General features: G+C 33.9%; 1 protein-coding gene across 2 annotated transcripts in view; it reads right to left on the bottom strand.

The window, feature by feature from the left end:
• LOC118194938 (neuroplastin-like) overlaps positions 1-19,526 on the bottom strand; it is a 183,778-nt gene extending 164,252 nt beyond the window's left edge. The window contains exons 1-2 of one of the 2 annotated variants that reach the window (XM_085811005.1): positions 19,380-19,526; positions 16,554-16,838 (exon numbers count right to left, since the gene is read on the bottom strand). In XM_085811005.1, the coding sequence (XP_085667131.1) occupies positions 16,554-16,838; positions 19,380-19,446 (352 nt within the window). In that variant the 5' untranslated portion in view covers positions 19,447-19,526. The remainder of the gene's footprint in view (positions 1-16,553; positions 16,839-19,379) is intronic. The other variant, XM_085811004.1, reaches the window with a different exon arrangement.
• Positions 19,527-19,978: the final 452 nt, after the last annotated feature.

Genomic DNA, 19,978 nt, shown 5'->3' with positions numbered 1-19,978 from the left:
TAGAAACTTCTGAATGTTTATTGGTGGTATTACTTAGATTGGCATTACGTCCATAAGGATAAAGGGACCTTTTTTGCAGTATGTAAATGGATTCCTTAAACAGTCTTAATTTAGTATCCGGTACAATATCAAGCACACTAATTTCAATGTTATCAAAATTATGTGTATGAAAATGCTCAAGAATTTGCAGTACGTTGTCTATGTTTTGTGAGATTGGTGTCGTTATTTTTAAATTTTTTTATATGAGATCTATGGTTATTAATTCTGAGGTTGAGAGGTTTTTTTTGTTTGACCTATATATGTGAGGGAACATTCTTCACATATATAGATACAATTGTAAGTCTTTCAAAGTGATTGTAGTTTAAAAGATCTAGAAGGAGAAGGTATAGCATTAGCCTTACATGTTTTACAAAGCCTGTTGCTTCATTTTATTATTTCTATGTTATTAATCTGAGCCAGTGATTGAAAGTAAAGAGGGAGATATATATTTATAATACTATAGTTTGCAATAAAAAAGAAAGGTTCTCAAGTAGACATTAGCATCATGAATAAAATACAGACATCATGAATAAAATACAGACATCATGAATAAAATCCCTTTTAAATCTGTTTTGGCCTCTGTTTTGGAAAAAAGCGTCTTTTATTCTGTCCGTGCGTACAGATATCACCCAAAAATATCGTTCAAATGGAGTCGAGAGCTGTCAAAATGGATATTTCCTTTGAAATATGATATCCGAAATGTTTCGTGATTACAGTACTTCCTTTACTTTGCACAAGGAAGTAAAAACTAAAAAAATTGCCAGATTTCGAACAGCAAGTTACACTCAGTAACAAAGAGGTAAAAATGTTGGTTTTGTGGCGAAATGGCCCTGATAAAATAAAAATCCACTTCGCCGGGTTTAAAACACTACAGTGATTTTTTTTTCCGCAATGAATACGAAAACGTAGTTAGAACAAACTCACATCTTTATTAACATTTTAAAACTCAACTGCCAGATAGAATATTCTAAGTAAACAATATAGCTTCTGTTGCCATTCCAAAAAGGTAAATATAAAACGATATAATTGTATTCATTTCCAACATTCTCCCCACCTTGCAAAATGGGGATTTTGCAACACCAATATAGCTTAAAGTTCTAAACTAAAATTTAAAAGGATTTTGAAAATCAATAAAGTTCATGTATTTCAAAATTCTCAATAAATTCATAAGTCTAGTTTTTGTGGAGGATGTACTTCTCTGCCAAGACGAGTTTTCTAAAACATCTTGGATTAATTATTTCCTGTTCTTTGATAGGTGCATATTGAACCTTTTGATCGTTTTGTTTTATTTTATAAATTTGATTGTCTCCTACATTATTCCTCATGAAAGGGAGTTTATCTGAATTATTGTTTAGTTCGAAAGGCAAAAGGCGTTGAACTGGTTTAAGTACAACGCCAGAGGATGTTTGTAACTTCACAAGACGCGCGATATTATTTTTCCCTGGGAACAATTCAAGTACTCGACCCAACATCCAGTCTATTCGTTTCTTGTTATCATTTCCGATGAAAACAATGTCATTCACTTTAATTATTCCTCTTTTACCCTTTGCAATGTTTCGGAGAATGCCTAGATATTCCTTCTTAAAACGATTTCTAAGTTCTTCTCTAACTCGTTGTAAATATTTTCATCTTTCTATTATGCTCATAGAATCAATTTTATCTAAATCATACACATTACTGCCAATTAAGTTTTGTAGAAACATAGAAAGTTTTAACGGTGACAAATCATCACGTTCCTCCGACAGGTAAGTCAAAGGTCTGTTGTTCATTAGGCTTTCACATTCGCACAGGAGGGTTGGAAATTCTTCATATCCTAAACAAGAGTATCTCAAATTTGTTCGTATGAGATCCTTTAAAATTCTTATTAACCTCTCCCAAAATCCTCCTCACCATGGCGCTGTGGGAGGATTGAATTTCCATTTTATTTTTATTAATGCACACTTCCTTTCGATATCAGCCCAATCCAATTGATTCATAGATTTAAACCTATGAAATTCGAATAATTGTCCGACTTCCACTCGATCTCTTCGTGAAATAAAACGTCTAACGGCGAGATCCGATTTCTGTCACTTGAAAAGTTTTGAGCATTTTTCTCCTGTCTTCAGGTAAAGGAGGAAGAGGTACTTCTAAGGCCTTAACGGCATATCTCTAGCATGTAACACATCTTTGTACCACAGACCGTACAGTTTTTCTACCTCTGATAATCCAAACTCTTTCTCTCAAAATCATTACAAGTGTTTGTGCATCAGCATGTTAATGTTTTAAGTGTAATTGCTCGATCATTCTTTCTACAATTACATTTTTGGAAGGTAGCAATATAGGGAATGTATATTCCAGCAAATCTGAAGTATCTAAAACTCGAGATTTCATTCTTAAAATTCCATTTTCATCAACGAAAATCTGAAGATTTTTTAGAATTCTTTCGTTCTTCTTCAAAAGCATCCTCTTGTATAAGGAAAAAGTAAAGTTTTTTCGGCTTTCTCGAATTCTTCAGCAAATATATTAGTCAAATGATTTTCATTTTTCATATAAGTGAGTCGGAATTTTAACATACAAGCAATAGTTCGTACAATCATAGAATATTTCGAAAATCTGGAGGCAAGTTTATCGGGAATAGTCTCAACCGTTGAATTCTTCGCCGAAATTGAATTCTTCGACGTCGTTCTTTATCGATTTCTTTCATATCAATATCAGGATCATTTGAGGGCCAAGTTTCTGGAGGTTTCTTCAGAAATTCAGGTCCTGTCCACCATTGGGATTTCAGGAGTTGTAATGGATAGCATCGTCTTGACAATAAATCAGCAGGGTTTAAGATCCCTGGTATATGTTTCCAACATCCTTCTTTGATGTAATATGAATCTCTTTAACTCGGTTTTCTACAAAAACAGACCAACTACTTCGCTTCTTTAGCCATGCTAAAACCACTGAAGAGTCTGACCAAAAATAAGTCTTCGCGTTTATACAATTCAAGCTTTTAATAGCCAATTGATATAATCTTACACCCAGAAGTGCGGCCATTAATTCCAACCGCGGTAATGTGATCTCTTTCAATGGGGTAAGTCGGGATTTTGCTAGGACAAGACTCAAGTAAACTTCTTCATGTTCTTCCGTTCTTAAAAATATACAGGCACCATAAGCTAGTTTACTTGCATCGCAGAAGACGTGTAAAGAGCTTGTTGAATTAATGAAAATTCTTCTTGGATTCGTCAGTCATTCAAAAAATGTATTTCTGTAGACCATTTACTGAATTCTTTCTGAATATCTTCTGGTAGTTCCTCATCCCAATCAGACCTTAATTTCCAAGTCTTCTGCAAAATAATCTTTGGAATAAGGAGAGCTGGTGAAGAAACTCATATAGGATCAAAAACTCTCTGAATGCATGAAAGGAGGATTCGTCTTGTGAGAGCTTCAGGCGAAGATACTACTCGGCATCTCAATTCATCTGATGAGCGATACCATTGAAGACCGAGCACAATTTCTGGACTGTCATTCAAATCTAAACTACTTTTCCAACCTTTAAGGTTGAACCCAGCTGTAGACATCAGTTCTGTGGCTTCATTAATGTGTGATTCGATTTCTTCTCCTTTAGAGACAAGAGTAAGACAATTATCCATATAGAATGTGCCTTTTAACTTTTTTGCGATCATGCTTAAATGTTCAGATGGATTTCCTAACAAATTATTTCGGCATGCTGAAAGAAGAAATGGAGAACAGCAAACACCAAAACTACACTGCAATGCCTAAATTCAACAATATTTCCTTTTTCCCACCACAAGAAGCGTAGGAAATCTCTATCTGCTGCGTCAGTTTCAATTTGTAGAAATGCTCTTTTCTATATCAGAAGATAAAGTGATTGCATAAATTCTAAAATTAGTTAAAACTATCGGAATTAAATCTATTAAATTTGGTCCAACTTCCAGACAATTGTTCAGAGAAGATCCATTTTCATCTTTGTTTGATGCATCAAATACTGGCTTAAGTTGCGCAGTACTGCATTTTTTGAAAACAGCCCTGTATAGTAAATAATGGGTCCTTTCATTTGCATTTGTTTCCAATACAATTTCAATTATTCCCATTTTCCACCAGTCTTTAATTACATCGTCATATTCTTGAAACTTGTTTAGTTTCTTCAATTTCTTCGATGTAGTCTGGAGTCTTTTTTCAGCAGCCTTAAGATTAGATTGTAAGGAAGGGCAACCATCAATCCATGGAAGACGTACTACATAATGACCCGTAGCTTCATTTCTTTCGGTAGTGTTCTCAAAAAATTTCACGACTTCTTTATCTTTTTCCTCCTGTGTGATTCTTTCAACAGGATCTGAAATGCCTAGTGTTTCTAACTTCATACAGATGACACTAGATTATACGGAATATACAATACAGATGAAACTAGATTGCAATTCAGAACATTACCAGAACGCACATTAATATTTAAAATTTAAACAGCAGTTGATTTAAGAAACTGAAGGAATGAGTTAATGCCAAAATTTCGATGTTTCAATAGAGCATTTCATTGAAATAAGTAAACAAGAAAAAATAGACGTTGGGTCGTAACTACTACCTAAGAGTGTCCAACCTAAAGTGGTTCTGACAGCCACTAAATTCTTTTGAACAGAAACCACCTCAGGTGTTACAATTTTCGCCCAAGCGTCTGCGCCTAACAATACCTGAATATCTTCCGAATAATGATTTTCTTTTAAATAATCACTTATCTCAATTCCTTTAGTTTTAAGGATTTGATAAACATTCTCATTTTTAAATCTCGGTACGTTAGTACAAATTTGATCAGATCCAATAATATCAACTTCAAAAACAGTTTGAGAATCAAGGCTTGATAACTTAGTTTTGTACATATCATGTGTCAGGAATGGAATCTTCTTACCACCGAACAATACTTGCGATAATTAAGAAGATAATGAATGTAATTTGATTAAGAAGATAAGAAGCTTGCCCTGTGGTATCAAATTACATTCTTTTGCAATTGAATTCTTAATATAACTTTTCTGAAATCCTGAATCACATAATACTCTCACTGGATATGTTTTATTATCAACAACAATATGTGGAATCAGAGTTTGTAAATATGAAACGGAATACTTAGATGAAATAGATAAAGTTTTAACTACTTCTGATTCATTTTCATTCTGAGACGTTTTATCATTTTCATAGTTTCTAATTTTAGAACACATTATAGAATAATGCTGATCTTTACATAATGCAAATCTTACAAAAACTCGACATTTTGAACTTATATGACCCGTTCATAAACATTTAAAACAAACACCTTTCTTCTTCAGTGTTTCATTACGTTCATATATTGAAGAATCAGCAGCTGTAGCACAGTCTTGAGAATTATGACTTTTTCTATTGCAAAAAATGCAAACTCTTTCTTTAATTAGTGAATTCCAACATTGTTTATCAGAAACTGCATGGCGAGAAAGGAGAAACGGATTATCATGGAGATAATAACTGGTTACGAGACGTTACGTTATTACACTTTTTTACAATATTATACTTGTTTAAAACTGTTTACGTTATTATACGTGGACTGGTAAATAAACACAAGGCACACGGAATATATAATACAGATGAAACTAGATTGCAATTCAGAACATTACCAGAACGCACATTAATATTTAAAATTTAAACAGCAGTTGATTTAAGAAACTGAAGGAATGAGTTATTGTGCTGTTAACGCTTAGTAATTTATATGTTTAGCATGGAATTTGATCTCTGATGAATCTTCTTCGTCCTCAAACGTTTTTGCTAACTTGACACTGATTGTCTCGCAAAATTTGAATGGATTAAAAATACGCTATCATCAACAACCATGCTTGAAACGCTGCATGCAACAATAACATGAAGTAGAAAGAAAGTGGAATTGAATGGCAAAGTCAGAGATGCTTTTAAATTCGCTTACCGTTGCTGTTGTATGACCTTTGATTGCTTGGTTCAAAAGAAACTATAACAATCTCATTTTTCAACGATTACAAAAATTATATGATAATATTAAACCCATGAAATGCAATTTGAAGCAGGCTTAAATTAAAAAAAATATGAAGAGTTATCCTTTCCAGATAAACAATAAACGCAAATTTTGCAAACATTTAAATGATAAAACGGAAGAATCCGGAATAAAGGGACTATTTGGGAATCTTAAATTAGGAAGATTGTCCTTGCGTGCTTTGTTGTAATCAAAGCAATCTAATCTAATCGTATTAAATGCATAAATTAGAAGTAAAAATATACATTGAAAGAAAGAAATGAACAACTAAAGGAAAAATCTATCTTTTGGGGACAGGAAGGAATGTAATGTTATCCGTATCGTGAAAGAATTAAGGAAAATCAAATTCTGAAATTGTTGTTGATAGCTTGTAGAGTCATTAGGTTAATTGGAAGCAGGAAAGATGAAAAATTAACAACCGCCTTCGCCGGGAATCGAACCACGGACCTCTGAAATACCGGCTTAGTGTGCAGAACCACTACACCACGAAGGCACGCTAGGCAAGTGGGAGAAATACCTTATATACTCCCATTTTTAAAGGGCGCTAGGGTTTTAGGGGACCTATAGTCGCCAAATCCTGGGTGCGGAGAATCATCATCCACAACCCTTATTTAGTTCGAGCGCCACTTGTAGAGACATTAGGATTTTTTGGAAGCCAGAGAGATGAAAAAAAGCAATCGCCTTCGCCGGGAATCGAACCCCGGCCTCTGGAATACCGGCCCAGTGTGCTACCGTTACACCACGAAGGCACGCTAGGGAAGTGGGAGAAATACCTTATAAGCTCAGTTAAACCAGAATCGAAACAAATGATACAACCCTTATCTTAACATGCTACTGTAAGTTCCCGGTTCTCTAACGAATCAAATAATGCTTTGCATTAAAATAACCAACCAACGTACTTATGTCCTGTCCAACGTACAATCCTTATTTTCAGTGCCCAGTGGTCTGCCTCAAATACACTCATGTCCATAAATTAAGTATAATGCAAAATCAGGCAAAGGAAGAGTTAGAAGCAAAACAAATTTGACTTATTTGTAAAGCTTATTTATTAAACAAAAGGTAAAGAGCAAAAAAAAAAGATGCTATATGTTTGATATTATTTTAAAAAATAGCGATTTTTTCTCCCTGGAGCAAATTACAAAAAAAAACCTATTTACAAAAAACCAATATTACATGCTTGGTATGATTGTTAATACATTGTATGTCTCCCAGACGATGCAATACAGTCCGTACAACGCCTAGGCATGCTGAGTATCAAATTATCGATCTGATCTTGGGGGATATTACACCACTCAAAAAGCAGTGCTCTCCGAAGTTCCGGTAGACATATAGGAGGAGGTTGACGGGCTGCAACTCGTCGGCCAAGCATGTCCCACACGTGCTCTACTGGATTCAAGTCCGGTGAGAATGCTGGCCAGTCCGTACAGGTGATATCCTCCGATTGAAGGCATTCGCTTACGATGTTTACACGGTGAGGACGGACGTTGTCATCCATAAACACAAATTGTGCGCCCATGGCGCTCCGAAACAAACGTACATGTTGTTCCAGAATGACGTCCCGATAGATTTGGCCCGATAGAACCATGACAATGGTTCCAATTTGAACATGCAGGTCAGTTCTGGAACCCAGAATAATTCCACCCCAAACGAGCACTCCTGCACCACCGTAACGGTGTGTAGAAAAAAATTAAAATTTATCTTTTACATTTAACTATCTTTTAACTGACTACTTGGTGGTGCCGCGACAAAAAAAAAGTTTGCCATAAAGTTTAACAATATTAAATATTATACATTAATTTTAAGTAAGCTCAATACAAATTCATTAAACACAATAAAATAATATAATAACTAAGAATACATTATGCACAGTAAAATAACACGTAATAATTATACACAACAAAAAATACATAAGAATTTTCCATAACAAATGTTTAATGAATTTGTATTGAGCTTATTTAAAATTAATGTATAATATTTAATATTGTTAAACTTTACGGCAAAGCTCCCTTAAGTTTGGCAGAATATGTGTTACAGTTAAAAGGGCGCGGGTGTATTTCCGTTTCTCACGAGTAGGCTTCTTTGGAGGTTAGAGGTCACTGTCCAGCTGCATTTTCCTCTTTTCGCGGGGGTGGAAAACATGTGTTTTGGTCGTTCAGAGGCGAATAGTTCTAAGGTGCGGCGATATTTTGACAGAGTTATAGGTTGGAAACATTCTTCTGTTGCGTGGGAAAGAAAGGGTCTGTCATCTTGTAGAAAGTTCTGAATTTCTGAGAATTTCAGTGGCGATTTATTACCTTTCTTTTTGTTGGCGAGAGGGAGTCAAGTTTCCTTAAGATTGGCTAAATTTTTAATTTTAGTGTTGTTTGAGCCAATAGTAATTTTGAGGCGTTTCTTGGTAAGTGTAAACCGAGCTTTCTTAAGCCGTTGCAAGGGAGAAGAAAGGGAGATTCTTTGCGAGTTTTGGTCCAGTTTGATAGTCTTTGAGAGGAACGTTACCCGGCGACCCCTTGGGGGGGGGCGACCGCGGTTACGGTTAATATTGCTGATCTCCGTGGCATTGACAGCGGTGACCGGTCCGAGCTCGTCGCGAGCTCCTTGCGGTTAAATTTCGGCGTAATTGGCAAAAGATCTGGGGCTAAGTCCAGCGTCTTAATCATGTCTCTGACGTTTTCCATGTGCGGAAGAGCTGAGTCTGAATTGTTCTCTCTGAAGTTCCAGTTTGCTTGGGAAAAATATGAAAAAAGGAGGGAAGTCGTCATCTCCTGTCGTCAATCTCCTTCCGTTATCTTCAGAGGGTCTTCGAAATAAAAGGAAGGCTGATAATTATTATTTTTTGATTGAGTTAAAATGCTGCTTGACGGAGGTTAGTGCTGGAACTATGAAAAGGGTCCGGTTCCGGAAAACAACGATGAAGATTTGGCAGTTATGTTTTCGACGTTTCGTGACTGGTGATTTGTGACTGGATCCGGGCAGCTCCCTGAGTCTCTCAAAGGTGGTACGGGATTTCGTGAGTGACTTTATATTTTCATTGGTACTTTATTTTGATAATTAATAGTTTTAAATTTGGAAATGATTAATACTAAAGCAAGAGCTGTCATGTTAAGTAGATAAAAATTTAATGTTTGCTTTTACTAAATTAGTCAGAAGTTAATTGAACTAATTGGAGGAAGTGAATCTTTGTTCTAATGTTTAAGTGCTATGTTCAATATGATTTATTCTAAATTAGCCTCTTATATGAGTTTAATCTTCTTCAGTGTTCCTGTTTAAAATGATTAAGAACTGTGACGTGTTTCACTATGATTTTGGCAATTCTGGTCTGATATGACACTCTGGGCAATTCTAAGTTCGTCTGATACTTTCAGTTGGGTACGCCCACATTCCAGACGTCCGATAATTCTACCACGTAAAAAATCATCCAAATGCGTCCTTTGTGTCATAACTATTCGGTTGTTGCACTGAAATGCTTATAAAGCGCCTGCGAACAATTTTACTTCTTTGCCTGTATTCCTTATATATCACTCTCTTACACTCTCGTCATTGTGACGTACCATCGGTGTCATCTGGTTACTTCCTGAAATTTGCATATGATTCTTGAAGATGTGTGTAGTGATTTTACATGTGATATATTTATTTTAGAGTTCAATTTCCGTGTGACTCCGAATTATCCTTAATTTATGGACATGAGTGTAAATTTTTCGATGCATTTCGATTGACGTCAAGTCATCTAGCTCACGGAGAGAATGTACGATTTTTGACAGCTACCAGTGATCTCCCTATGACTGTTTTTGGTAACTCTCATTTTTGAAAACACACATTTTATTTTTCTCTTAGTTTCTCTTCTTTCCTCGCCATTTTTTTTCCCCCTCTTCTCCTTTCTGAATTTTGCTAACCAAGATGCTAATATCACTCCTAACGTCGGAAATAACGACTAACGTAACTATTAAGAGTAACTACAGTAAACAGTACCTAGAGCAAGCAACGCATGCCAAAGAGTTCATTCATCAAATGATATCTTAAAGCTAGCATAATACAGCTAGCAGAACGCGTCATAAAATTAGATCTTAATAATAAGGCATATTAGACCAAAGGGACGTTAGCCCAGAAGGGCTATTAGTCTCCAAACGGCATTTTGCGTCGGTTCACTAAAATGCTCGTTTTACTTTTCAGATTGTTGTCACCAAATATAATCTCCCTGTATTATATTTAAAGAAATTAAATAATGAAGAATCTAAATGAATCTATGCATGTTTCTCGCATTGTGGAAAAACAACGGTACCTAGAGCCATTAAATTTTGAATAACGTAGTCCTCCACCTGAATATGGGCAAATGGAAGCCCGAATTTGGAATTTTAATTTATTTTATTGCCTATTTCCTATTTTGCAAAACTTTACCGAATTTTGATTAACAAACTTAACGATTTCAGAACGAGCAATGGCAACACTGTACGGGGAGGGGGGGGGATTTATGTCTAGCGCGCAAGACTGTCTATCGGAAATTCTAAAGATATGCTATTTTTAAATGTTTTTAGCTCAAAAGAACATTAACCCATATGCTCTCGAAACATCTATGTGTGTGTAAATTAAAAAAGCGCCCCTTTGGGGGTAATAGTAAAGCTGAAAGTTTTCAGATTTTTTTAAGTTTTTAATATCCTATTGACTGCACTATTGGGATCTAAAATTCATGATTTTTACCCTTTTTCCAAAATTAAAGATTTAAAATTCAGCATTTCATTTTAAATTGCTTTGCAAATCGTTGCCATCTGTAGCACCAAGACAAAGTATAATTAAATTAAGCATTTTCATATTTTAAGTGTTTTGAAGCACTGCATTAGTATTTCTGTGTGTTAACAGTTCGTATATACTTTGTGAGTAAACCTGCAAAAGAGAAAAAAAAAAAAAAAAAAATCTGAAATGTTTCAGATTTTAAATTACGTCCAAAGGGGCGTTTTTTAACATTTTGTGTGTTATCTTTCTTTATTAAATATCACGTTCCTCGCACTTAAACCATAAGATCCAGTGCAACAGAAATATCGCAAAATAGTTTTAAAACGAGCATATCTTTAGAATTTCCGATACAGAGACTCACGCGCTGGAGATAAAAATGTTTTTTCTGCACAACGTTGCCATTGCTCGCTTTGAAATCCTTGAGTTTGTTAATCAAAAATTCGTCAAAGTTTTAAAAAATAGGAAATCGATCATAAAACAAATTTCAAATTTCAAATTTGGTCTTCCACATGCTCATATTCGTTGGAGGATTACGTTATTCAAAATTCGATGACTCTATGTACCGTTATTTTATGACAATGTGAGAAATATACATACATTTACGCAGATTTTCATTATTTAATTTCTTCAAATATAATGCAGGACTCTAACATTTTATGGCAACAGTTTGAAAAGTGAACCGACATTTATCCGTCCGACGCAGGGCTCACCAGCGGCCGAGCGGTAAAGTCGCTGAACACTGGTAGTTCGGTCCGAGGTTCGAATCCCGCGAACGGGCTGGCTGCATGGGCGTTTTCGTGGTTTTCCCCATGTGTAACGTGTATACGAGCCAGTTTCCCTTAGAAAGTCCTCCACGAAAGGCATCCCTCCCCTTAGGCAGATAGCCCTAGTGTGCTTTGCCATAATTGAATACACACCACCGTCCGACGCAAAATGCCAAAACGAAACTAATAGTCCTTCGGGATTCAAATCCCTTTGGACTAAAAAAAACCCCAAAATTTGGAGCTTTTTACAGAAGAAGATATCCGGAACAGATCCGGATATCTTCATCATCCCGACACTATTATTAATTTACATTTCAAATATAAATATTTAACGAGTATAAAGAAAAGTATGGCAATACTTAACACGTGCCCAATAAACGTGAACATAGACCAGCTGACTACGTCAACGGGCCACATATTTTATTCTCTTCGCCTTTTCTATTCTAAGATTTTTAACATAAAAACTACATTCGGTACCTAGTTAATTTATTAAGGGTATCTCAATGCTGTTGATAGTGCATATTCACTCATTCTATTAAAAAATACTGTTTTATTGCTTAATGATTTATAAAATAAAAATAATCCCGCAGAAGACATTGATGTTTATAAATGTATAGTGTCTGTGTGACATGGGGCCACTCTAAACATGCGGCGAACCTAAAATCTTCTCGAGAGGTTGATGGCAGAGAAAGAGGAGTGTTAGACCCTCAGACGCGTTCTCCGAGGGTAATTTGTCTCACATTTGGAGGCGGAATTGAAGTCGTAGTGTCACCTATATGATTTTCAAGCCTCTTGCCAACGAGAGGCGTATTTGATTCCGTGCCACGATGAATGTCGTGGGCTTGGGATCAACATTCAGACAAGTAAGATTGGTAGCAAGAATAACATAAAATAAAATGTAGTTAGTTGATCAATAAAATCTGAATTTTATATCTCGAGACTGCACATAAATTACAAAAAAAGTTGGAATTATTTTGGGATAATTCATAAATCCAGATTTAAACAGAAATGTACTCCTTTCCGTTAAAAGTTGTCAAATTTTCTGAATATTCATTAAAGCCGCCTTCTTCAACCATTCCTTCTTTTCGCATTATTTTCCCTACTTATACAGAAGTTGAATATAACTAAATAGGTAAAAAGGATAGAAAAAATGAAACTCGGTAAAGTATTCTCCCATCAACTTAGAACAAATGGTTCAAGATTATTCTCATTTCCGGGATTAGAAAAGCAGGAAACTGCACTTTACTGGTAACAAATCTCACTTTAAAATCGATTAGAATGGATGAATTTTGCTCAGCTGTATTTCAGAATACATTTCAGCTTCTAAGAAGACAGAAGGCGTGGTTTCGTTGAATAAAGGACGAAAAACAAAATATGCGACGCAGGAAATATAATAGGGTTTTGCGAATAGAGGAATGCTGATACACTAAAAATTATGCAATTAATTTGTGTTATGTATACCATGAACTTTCGATTTACCAAGAATGGCGTTCATGCTTTTGTTAGGGGGGGGACAGGAAAGAGAAATAACCCATATTATAATTAAAGGAAGAATATTATTTTCAGTTAACATGTATTTTCAAACAGTTCACTTGATTACGTTAAATTAAATGAATACTGAAAATGAAAAGAACACGCAAGAAATAGCATAAGTTGAAAACAGCATTTAAAATGAAGAAATTCAGTTATAAAGGGCCATTAAACAGCAATATTCTGAAGAGAATTTAAGCAATGTCATCAAATGTTAGTTCGGAATAAAAATGTCAAATTTTGTTTTCTCACACTTTTTTTTTAAAGATTGATAATCATATCTCGCATAGTGTTTCTTGGATTATGTAACAATTATTACGTATCGCTGTGGATGAAAACAATTTTCAGATGCCATTTCATCTGCTACAACAGCTTTTGCCTCATGCTTTCCCCCTCCCCTCCTTTTATATTTTCCGAACTCACTTTTGTGAACACTTTTGTATTTTCTGTACACTTGCTGATAGTTTACGATAATAATTTTTCCATCATTTTCATCCCTTTTCTTCTTTTCCTTTTCTTCCTCCCTTTTTCCTCTCCCCCCCTTTTTTTTAAGAAGAGGCTTGGTTAATCCTCCCATGGTTAATCGGAAGTCGGAAGTTGACTCTACTGAAATGAGTACCTTTAGCAGGAATTTATATAGAGGTCTTCATGCATAACTTTCTTTAGAATGAAGCGTTTTAGAATTGCATAAGGAGAGGTCTGCTAATAGGGATGAGATAAAGAGATTATGCACTGCTGTGAAATAAAACTAAAACTGAATACTCAACGACTAACACACAGTTTCTTAAACTCTGTGTGTTAAATCGTAACCAATAAACCATTTGGTGCTCTTGACAACTATTCACCCATCCATCGTAAGTAACCACCAATAAGATATTTCTCCTGCTTCTTAGCATTCCTTTGGGATGCAATGGTCAGCAAACTCGGCGCGTATTCGAGAGGTTCGAGTCCAGACGAGGGCATTGCTCAATTTTCACGATTCCTGTTTCAAAAATCTTCATGTCTCTACACAGTTAGTTAACTGGTTACTCACAACCAATAAACCAGTTGATGCTCTTGACAACTATTAACCCACCATAACAAAGCACGAATGAAATTGAAATCAAATACAAAGGTATTTAGCTAATCTTAATTGTTTAGAATTGAAATCTTAACACAAACTAAAACGGTAACTTGTCATATTAAAAGTTTGAGGATACTTTCCCTGATAGTTAAGATGCCAATTATTTATAAAACAAAGCTCGAAGTTTATCTCTAAACTCATAAAGCTATAATGCCAATGTCACAGCCTTAGCCTTTTCACGGAAGCGTAAAAAACCGCAGAGGCAATGCTGCGAATGCTCCAACACTGTATAGTTAAGTTTGAATGCTTACTTTTAAACTATGTCTTTTGCCATTAAATCTAAATTTCTGGTCTGAGCGAATATTGTGACACTGAGCCGAAAAGCGTAGGATAGGTTTTAAATCAAATGTAATTCTTAGCAAAACTTAAGAATAACTGCCGCAAACTTTTAATGCAACTGCAGAAATTATTGTTTTTATATCCAAATGAGAAAAGAATTCTTTCGAACACACATGCAATAGACATAGCATAAAAATATTCGTCAATTCACTGTATGCACAAATCATTATAACACCTTTTTAATTAAAATCAATATATAAAAATTTAGTTGTAAAATGCAGCAACAAAAGTGTCTGATTATCGCGAAATGATGGGAAAACTAGAATCGCGAACCATCAGCGCAGAACAAAACAAAGACACAAGGTAGGTTAACTATTTTTGTGTTAATAAATGATTTTGGGGCCCTCGAAACACGCTGCCTTTTCCCGGTAGCGACTTTAGCGAACCTGTAAATCCAGCTCTGGCAATAATTCTCCGCAACGACAATTTTCGATGCCGCAAAAAGATTACTTAACCAGTTCAGTGCCGCTCCCGAGTTAAAACGCTGCACTGAATAGGTTAATGCCATAGTAGAATAGCATAAATTAAGGTTGAAAATTAGTATTAAATTACATTAAAGAAATAAATGAGATTCTCGCAGGAAAACCATGTGTTTCAAGTTTTCTAATTTTAACTCATAACACATCTCATACATAAACATATTAGGCTAAATTATAAACCAAGTACGATTAATCAGGTAGAAAAAGAATAAAGAATAAACTAACCTAGTAAGCAAAAAATATATAAGTTACATTCAGAATTCTGGATGTTTACAGAAACTTTTCTTGCAAGGCCCGCCGAAAAAAAGATATCAGACGATTGCAAACGCACCATCGCCAAAGATCACATGATCATTTTATTTTCAACAAAAGTAATTCGAAAAATGAAAAGACTTAGATTTTATTGTTAACTAGTCGCTCGCTACGCGGCCAGCCTTCCTCTGTCTTTTAAATATACAGAAAATTGCTAAAGACCACCAAACATTAAATTTGAAAACAGCACAGAATTTTACTTTACAAAAAAAAAAAAAAAAAAAAAAAAAAAACCCAACAACAAGAAAAAAGAAAAAATGAAAATTTCAAAATTTCAATAAAATGTGTTATATATAAAAAAATTACAATGAAATAACACAAATATTAATTATCCTAATAAATAAATTAACCTACTTCCCGTTGCAAAATCTTATGAATTCAAATGGTATAAAGGAAGTTAAAAACATTGTTTCCTAAAAAAAAATCCTGCAAAACTTTTTATTAATTAAAATTATATATAATTAAAACATAATATAAAAATTTACAATGAAATAAGCAATAAATCTCATATTTTCAAGAGAAAACAGTCAGCTGTCCAGTATCCAAAGCAATGAGTGAATGAAAAACTGTTGACAAAACCACATTTCTAAAGGAATGAAACTATCACCAGAAAGCAATAACTAATCAAAATTGTGCTTTGTGGATGACATAATTCAAAATATACAAACTTCTTTGCCATTAGCTAATAATAGAGAGATAATGGGGAGTGGAAAGGGAAATTCTTTTCCTGTTATGCCTCGCGAGACACTTGCACGTCAGAATAAGAAGATGGCGATGTGAGTCTTGCGTGTATAGTTAATAATACTTTATCTCCTATTTTCAACAGTCAGCAGTCCAGTATACAAAGCATTGAATGAATGAAACACTGTTGCCAAAATCCCATTTCTAAAAGAACTATTCAAAATGATGCGATTTCATCAAAAAAGATAGAATTAAAAAAAAAAAAAATCTGATTCAAATTTTGAAAAAATCGCTTCGAGGTGTACAGGGTCTTGTCTAGATGCACCTATGTACCAAATTTCGTAGCCCTGAGTCTATTTCGTTCGTGCTAGCTTACGCGCAGCACGAACGAAAGACACACACACAGACTCTTTCTTTTATTATATGTAGAGATAGAGATACTTAAAGCCTCATGATACGTATATAAAATAATTCGGTTTAGTAGCAACAAAACTCTAGCTGAAAACAAAACTGTCTGTTACTCGATAATGCTGCTTAAAATCAAAGATCTCACTTACCTTTTGAAGGCACAATTTCTACTCTATGGCTGCTGCTGCTCAACGGATCGCATTTGTATTCACCTCTGTGCTCCCAGAAGGTTTGCTTTATGCCGAGTTCCATTCGTATTCTATTGCTAGGCAAATATTCTTCTGCACTAAAGTATTGAGGGTCATTGAGATCCACAGCTAGGCCATTCCTAGTCCATTTTGGTGTTCCGTAAGCAGATCGAATACACGAAATATTGATAGGCTCACCGTCAGACACATACATTTTTCCTTTGTAAATCACATCTGATTCACAGTCTGCAAGGAAGTAGATGTTTATGTAATGTAATATGATGCATTTTTGTTGAAATTTCTAAGATGGCAAGATGAAAATTTAAAAGAAGTATCAGCAGATTTTTTTTTTTTTTTAAATTTCATATTAACAAAAAAAAAAAAAAAAAAAAAAAAAAAAAATGAAAATAAGTCCACAAATTTCTTGGAGTCGCTATTAACTGAAATCATTCTCAATTCACTACAGTAAAATTTCTGTCAGAATTCAGTAAATCAATTGACAAAGAACTTTCCCCCGAACGAATTTTTTCCCCCTAACGAAAGAAACATTTTACTAGGATAACTTGCATTAATGACAATGTATTATACAAAATATGTTTTTACAAAAATAATTATTTCGGTTACTGGCAATATTTGATTTATGAAAGATCAAATGGAGCAGGTATCCCGGATCTTCACCTGCAGAATGCTAGCGAATCCTAGTGAAATATTAAAATTATGTAAAATTTTAATACTTTTGTGTTGTTGTTGCTTATGCTCACTTGTCTGACGAAATCAGTCCAAGCCCACGAAATTCCTCGTGGCAAGGAGCGCTAGATTACGCCTGCCTTTGGCAACAGTCTTGAGCACCATTCAGGTAACAGAATTTTAATACTGTTTTTCAGTTCAGAGAAATGTTAAACTATAATCAAAAATAAATTTTAAATTTCATACTTTAGTATCTATTTTATCTTTTTTTTTTTTTTTTTTTTTTCTTTAATCAAACTTTGGACCTTTGTTCTGCACTACCGTTCGCGCTTGATATCGTTCAAAAAAAAAAGCCTGGATTTTTAAGCAAATGTTAACTTACCTAGTCAATTTATGCTGCTGCATGATCATGTCCCGCCAGAATGAAAGTAATTTAATTAATTAAGATTTGTAACAAAATCAGTAAGGATTCTTTATGTTCTTTTCTTCATTCCAGTTTGTTCCAAATAAATACATAAATAAAAATTTTAAAAAAGGCCCTTGATTAAAATATATTTTATATTTTATAAAACACGAAGAAAACACTTGGTAAAGTGAAATGTATTTTTTGTTCAAGTAATATTAAATGAGACGAAAGTAAATTATTAGCATTATTTCACGAAATATTCTACAGAAAACTCACATCAGTGATACTTGTTATATTGAAAAAGAAGCATCTTTCCTTCGACGAAGGCTTTTAAATAGAAGCTTGCTTACAAATACTTTTTTGGGGAAAAAGTGTAATGTATAAAATTTGATATCGGTTGCATAATTATTTGTTATTCATTTTGTAAATATTTTATGGAATAGTGAAAAACCGTGTATTTAGTTCAGAAATAATTTATTTAAAATTTGCATAGTTTATGTCCCTACTATCACTTTCGTAAATGTATTTATTAAATTTCATGCCGCTTTGTTTAACTGCTCGATTCTTCTGCTGCTTACTTTCATATTTCAGAAAGATTAGATAATATGTGTGATATATGATTAAAAAATTCTATGAGTTATTTTTTCTTATAAACATTAAAATTTTTTCTTAAAATATTTTTAAAAAACATTAAATGGTTAAACATTAAATTTAAAAAATTGGCAGTTAAAAATTATGTGTATCTGATTGCCAAAATAAATATGTTTAGAAGGACATATAAAAATCTAAATCCAATTTCTTTTTATCAAACGGCTTAAAGAGATGCTTATTGTTTTCAGTAAAAGAATTTCGTGTCCTGACAACAACAACAAGAATTAAAAAAAAAAGAGGGAAATAATTTTTGTAAATTTTTATGCAAGCTCACCTTGCGAAATAGATGCACAACTATGTCTAGAATAAATAAGTATTTTCTTTGCTAAATAAATGCACAACTCTCTCAGTAACTTTCATTTATGATGAAATAGTGTCATAGAAATTTTGCTATCATTTGGCTCTGATATTTTGTCAAATTAACTCTGATATATAAGTCAAATTACGTTGCTTGCATTTGCTTCCAGAGAAAGAAAATTGCAAATTTAGGAAACTGTAATTTCAGAACTTAATAGAAAAGAGTAATTTGAAAATTTCAATTTTAGATAAAAACTGCAATTTTGTAACTTTAGGATAGATGTTGCATAAAGAACTTCCCATGTCACGTGCAAATGAAAGGAATACGTATTTATGAAAACTACAAATTAATTCTCTTAAGTTTTTTAATAAATAAAATCACAGCGAATCCTGAAACGACATCTATTAAATCATTGCGTAACATTATTAAATTGTACTTAACACTCAGAATATACCTTTAATTCTGCATAGCAGTTTTATGGATTTCTTCACCCTTCTTCTAATGAAAACATGTATAGTATTTTGGAACATAATAGCAGAGGAAATACTAGAAACAGTAAACTACAAGTACTATAAAAATATTATTAGATACAGTAAATAAAAGTCATCAAACTATGCTTCTTCATTTAATCATTTTATCTCAAATATTACGTTAAAAATGAGTATATCTATGAGCTAAAGATACAACTATACATTCGAAGACAGGCAAGGTTGTGAAAACAAAGAATTAAACGCTTCCTACTTACCGTAACGTTTTACGATCAGACAGCAGACGATAAGTTGCAACAATGTCAGCGGAATTCGTATGATCATGTTCGTCTTTGTTTATAATTAGAAAAACAATCAATGTAATCATAATAATCCATCTATAAACCATATTCCGTTCAGAAACCTCATGATATGCCTTTTCTTTCCTTCTGTATAAGATTTTGGTAGATACAATCTAGGTAGAAAAATGTTCTATTTTAGTTCTTTACCAGCGTCGGGGAAGAACGTTCTGACGAAATGGCGTTAAAAATAATGTCTCCTCCTTCTCTTCTTTGAAAGCCTTCGCTTACCAATGTGGACGTCTGTTTGAGTAGATAATGTCTAATGAAATTGCTGTTAAGACCTGAGTCGGGTGCATTTATGAAATGAAGATTGGCAATGTGCATTCAACAAATGCAGTTTCTAATTATGGTGTATGGAAAAATGTTGATGTGTTTCGAATGGAACTCAGATTAATTATAGGATGCTCCTTAATCTGATTATATTATAATAAAATGTTTAAAAAAGGGAGTACAGTGTTGATTTATTTTTGATATTTTCATTTAATGTGTATAAAGTTTCAAATAATTTCATAAAC

Source organism: Stegodyphus dumicola, chromosome 2, assembly GCF_044657685.1.
Source record: "Stegodyphus dumicola isolate Sdum_Otavi_A_Nest chromosome 2, ASM4465768v1".
In the NCBI taxonomy this organism is placed as follows: Eukaryota; Metazoa; Arthropoda; class Arachnida; order Araneae; family Eresidae; genus Stegodyphus; species Stegodyphus dumicola.
Note: the sequence above shows the minus strand (reverse complement) of the source record. Positions and strands in the feature narration are given on the sequence as shown.